The following is a 4,884-nucleotide window of genomic DNA, read 5'->3' on the forward strand; positions in this document are numbered from 1 at the left end:
ATTGCAAATAAAAGACTTATCAAGTTTCAGAGCTGAGTTGGCATGGCTATGTCCCTTCTCCTTGTACTGTAGCTGTGTCTGAATTAAGTGCGTGTTAGCCATTCTGGGGAGCTCGTGTGACTGCTACTCTGCTTTGGTCTCATATGTGGTAGTGTAGGTGTGTAGCTAACTCACCTTTTACACGTTTTGTCTTAGAGTGTATCGTCTGTAGGTAAGTGGAACAATTTCACTCATGATTGGCGCTATTCTGTGCCATAGAACTCCGAATGGGGCACTACAGACAGCAGAGAGAAACTGCTTTATTGTCGAGCTTGTGGGGTTGCACTGTCCTCCCATACACTCGTGTGGCCCGTGGATGTGAAGATCTGTCTCAATTGCACGTAGCGTCTTGTATGATTGTGTCATGACGGATCAAACTAGATCAAGCGGTTGAATCGTTTGAAAATTTAATTATGGAGGCGACTGTGAAACTCAATCAGGCCTGTCTCTCCAAACATGCATGGCTCCATGATTTCCCATGGGCCTGCTGTATTTCTATGGATATTGCCTGGCAGATGTATATATTTTTAATAACTTTATTATTGTCGACAGACCGCACAGCGGCATCGTGCAATGAAATGGAAGGCGAGCCCAAGGGGACATAGATGACACCGCCTCGCGCTGATGACGCGTGCCATCAGGAGACATTTGGACACACCGCGTGTAACCTATATCCCGATCAGCGACGAATTCTGCGTCTAGTCTCCCGCCCACGACCCAAAATTGGAGCTTGGAATGGGCACAGCGCGCTGGGATTGTGTTGTAACCGTAGCTTATATACAACTGGAGATGGGGAAAGGCGCATGGCTCCGCCGTATCATCTGTTGATAGGTTTTGAGACAAGCGCACTCTGGTCATGTCCAGCGCTTACGACGGTGGTACTTTAATTCGATTTACAGGTAAGCGGTAGCTTAAAATACTCTGATGCAAAATTGTAGATGGCTGCAGTTTAGCACATAAGCAAGGATTTCTTAAATGTTGATTATTTACGATACAGGCTCATCCACGGTTACGGCAGTGTGTGGACTGTCCATGTCATTGATATGCAGATGTGGTCTCCGTTGCTTAGAGACATGCTGCACCCGTCCTAAAGCGTCCACTTCCACTGCAGTAGGCTATTATTTATTTTTTCCTGGCGATTAGTCTATCTGGCCATCGATCACAGGATGATGTCAGCGTTTGCTGTAGCTACGTTCACTGCATGTCTCCCTGCCACGTCTCGTCCAGTCAACCGTCATTTGACGCTTCTGACAGCATCAAATGAAAATAGCCTCTACAGAAAATCACTTCACGCCTGAGTGTTGCTCTCTTAAAATAGGCTTCTTCCGAGATGTCAAGAGATGTCGCTATACGACATAAGACCGTATGATCATTAGGCAACCCAATTAGCCTACTTGTTGGAGCTGTGTGTGTGTGCGTGCGTGCGTGCGTGCGCGTGGGGTGCTCCTCGCCGCCCCAATGTGAAATGTTCTGTTTTTATTTGTTTGTTTATTAGAGTGAGTCCTTGAGAAGCGAGTGAATAGTTTACAGTAGGCCTACAGTCGTCTATTCAGTTCAGTGTGGGCCTTATCGTGGTGTCTCTCGCAATGCCCCGTCAGTTAGCTTTGGAGCTGTCCAGGGTGCTGAAAGTCCGTCTCCGTCTGTCTCTCTCGCCAAAACATTTTACTCAGCCTAGAGGTGTATGACTCTGATATGACTGCTGACCTACATATTATCAGGGTACGTCATCGTAGACCCACAAAGTCTCCAAAGTCTCCGCTTCTATGGCGGCTCTAAAGGCAAATCTATTCAAGCTTGTCTGGTATTAGCTGGTCAGGTCATGCACGTGTACACCAGCTTGACTGATTAGCCGAGAGTCATGTGAGTGAATCCGTCTCCGTTTAGGCCTAAAGCAGGTTCCCAACTTCGCCTTAAGCCCAGCTTTACTCAAGATAGATACAATGTTTTAAGTTAATCACATTCAATCGTTTACTTGCTTCTTATTATTTTAAACTTCTTCAAGCAAGGGTTTAGCAATGTAGTCTATCCAAACCATTTTCATGATATTATCACTAATAGATTCCAGTCTTTCGCTTGCTGCGCTAAAAGGGGTCAACCACCAGCGGCGAAGGTCCTCGAGCTTCTTAGCCCCTGCCTGCTATAGCCTAGCTTTCGAGCTCGAGCCATATGTTTGCCCGGTGGCTCCCTCTAACCACTTTAACGGGTTTCACCGGCTTACCGAGGTTTAAGCATCTGTTTTTTCACTGCAGTGCAGGGTAGACAATATGTTTGCTTGTCGCAGTGTTAAGACTCAGAGATCGGAGCTGCGGTGCGTAGGTGTGTTCACTCGCTCTTCGCTGGTGACACAAACAGGCCCCCATGTCCAAGACGCGTTTGACACCGCGGGGCGCAGAGGGAGGTAGTCAGCAACACGAGGAGGTAGGCTGAAATCAGAAGCAAGAACTGTAGACTATGGTGTGAAAACGAAACGTTTTGTTTCAGTTAGGGTTTAGTTGGACTTTCAGTTTGCTATTGGGTAGGCACAGATAGCCTACTGTGGCAGAATATTTGATTCTGAGACGCCTGCAAGGTGACTGACAGTGTCTTGTTTTTCCATAGGAAAGGCCTTGTGTCAACACTGATCAGCTATAAACTAGGGCGACTGTCGTATATAGGTTGTGAAGTAGCAGGGGTCAGTTATTAACTAGGGTCATTCATTATCCGTCAATGTAAATAGCTAATCTGTGATTGGACACTCACAGGGACGTCTTGGGTTTGGAGCCTTGAGACATTTGTGATGTAAACAAGAAGCGCGCTTCAGAATCACGTGCTGAGGTTAATTATCAGGTTAATTATCAGTAGCCTACACTTTCGAGATCTGTTGAATTCTGCCGTGAGGCATTTTTCTTTTCATTATTAAATAACGGGGACGGATCAGCCAATCTTATTCCACACTACTTTCTTGTGGATTTTGGAGAGGTGTTATAAAACGTATGAGGAGAAAATTAAACGATTAAAAAACAAAACAAAGCAAAAATTGCAGTAGCCTATACTGTAAGTTTTCAATGTGTGATGGCTTCCTCTTGCAGGTTCAAGTAGAGGACAGTGAAATGATCCCAAAGTCAAGAAAATCTTCAGAGTCCTGGAAAGCTGTGCGCATCCATGAGTTTGCTGCTCTGGCTAGATCGTCATTGCATGGTAATGCACACACACTGTCACTCACAAACACACACACACACACACACACAAAACAAATCTGACCTCCACCCCACACACACACACCCCTGTGTCTCTAGGTATCTCCCAGGCGGTGAAGGAACATGTGACCAAGCCCACGTCCTTAGCCCAAGGCAGGGTCGCCCACCTCATAGAGTGGAAGGGCTGGACTAAAACATCGGACCCCTCGGACCCCCTCCACGCCCACTTCACCTCCTACTGCCATCTCTCCGAGGGGGAACAGGAGGCGCGCTTCGCAGCAGGTTCGTCCGTCCGCCACGTGTGTGTGTGTGTGTGTGTGATTGACAGTTCTGCCACGACCTCTCCCTCGCACCTGCTGTCACTCTCTCTCTCTCACACACACACACACACACACACACACACATACCTATGTCAGATCTCCTGTAGCAGCTCCGCCTCCCCTGCTGTCGCCTAGGCGATGGGACGTCTTGCGAGAGCCAACCAGATGGCGGCCAATTAGAACCTCCTCTGAGTGTCACCCCCCCCCCCCGGGGTCCCAGTGGTGCTACAGCCGCTCCCGTTGTCAAACTGTTTCAAGTACTCGTGTTGTGAGGTGACTGTCTGTATGTTCCCCCTGGGCGCAGGCTAGGAGCCATCTCAGTGTAATGATATATATATATATGTGTGTGTGTGTGTGTGTCTGTGTGTGTGTGTATACAGGAGTGGCAGAGCAGTTTGCTATTGCTGAGGCCAAGCTGCTCGCCTGGGCATCTGTAGACGAGGAGGAGGAAGAGGAGGATTCCAACGACGAAGGCTTTGGCCGCGGCGAGGGCCGTACGCGCACACTCTCGAGCCAGGGCTCCGGTCAGTTCACCCCATGCGTCGGCGTCCCCCCGTCACGCTCACCCCATCGTGTGTCGTGGTCATCTCTGCCTCATACGGTCTGTGCTGAAAGCCTGCTCTTCCCCTCTCTTCATCCCTCTCTCTCTCTCTCTCTCTACTCGTCTACCTCCAGACATTCTGACTCTTTGCTCCTCCCTCAGACGCCGTAACGTCCGGAGCGCCATGCCAGGTTGAGACGGGCGGCACCGAAGCCCCGCCCTCACCCGGCCCGGCCAGCCCCCCGGGCTCCGACAGTCTGAGCCTCGACGGGCCCGTGTCCCGAAGCGACCCGCCCCCGCGCCGGGGGTGGGCGGCAGCAGCGGCGGATGGGGAGGGTGGTGAGGACCAGCCGGTCCCGCTGCGGATGGAGGAGGACAGGGTCGTCCAGAAGGCCGACTGGAGGCCGTGGCTCAGGAGCAGCCGGTTCGACTCCTGCTACTCCACCTCCCACTCGGAGTCGCCCGGGGAGGAGGACGAGGACGAGGAGGACGACGCCGTGTTCCAGGACGGGCGAGTCTGGCACGGTGGCCGGAGGGGCTTCTTCTCAGACCGCGCCTCCTCTGGCGTGGGGTCCCTCGACGAGGAGGAGGCGGAGGGAGGCGAAGACAGGAAGGTGGCGAGGGAGCATTTGATCTGATGTGTCGCGTTTAGTTGTGACTTTGTGATAATGACAACCCTAAGTGCACATAACTTGTTATATCTGTTATTTTGTCTTTTATTTTGTCTTTATAGTGTTTCTTTTTATTATGTTTTTATCCAGCACTTAACATCTTGCCCAGGGACTGCAGCTGGAAACTAGTTACCCAT

At 50.4% G+C, this 4,884-nt stretch overlaps 1 protein-coding gene across 1 annotated transcript; it reads left to right on the plus strand.

Moving 5' to 3' along the window:
* Window positions 1-3,128: 3,128 nt before the first annotated feature.
* Window positions 3,129-4,714, plus strand: fam131aa (family with sequence similarity 131 member Aa; the record flags this gene model as incomplete). Its single annotated transcript, XM_084446375.1, has 4 exons — window positions 3,129-3,216; window positions 3,315-3,497; window positions 3,916-4,059; window positions 4,239-4,714. The coding sequence occupies 4 exons, from the start codon at window positions 3,129-3,131 to the stop codon at window positions 4,712-4,714; spliced, it is 891 nt and encodes a 296-aa protein (XP_084302501.1).
* Window positions 4,715-4,884: the final 170 nt, after the last annotated feature.

The sequence above is a fragment of the Borostomias antarcticus genome (genome assembly GCF_949987555.1).
Source record: "Borostomias antarcticus genome assembly, chromosome: 12".
Taxonomy (NCBI): Eukaryota; Metazoa; Chordata; class Actinopteri; order Stomiiformes; family Stomiidae; genus Borostomias; species Borostomias antarcticus.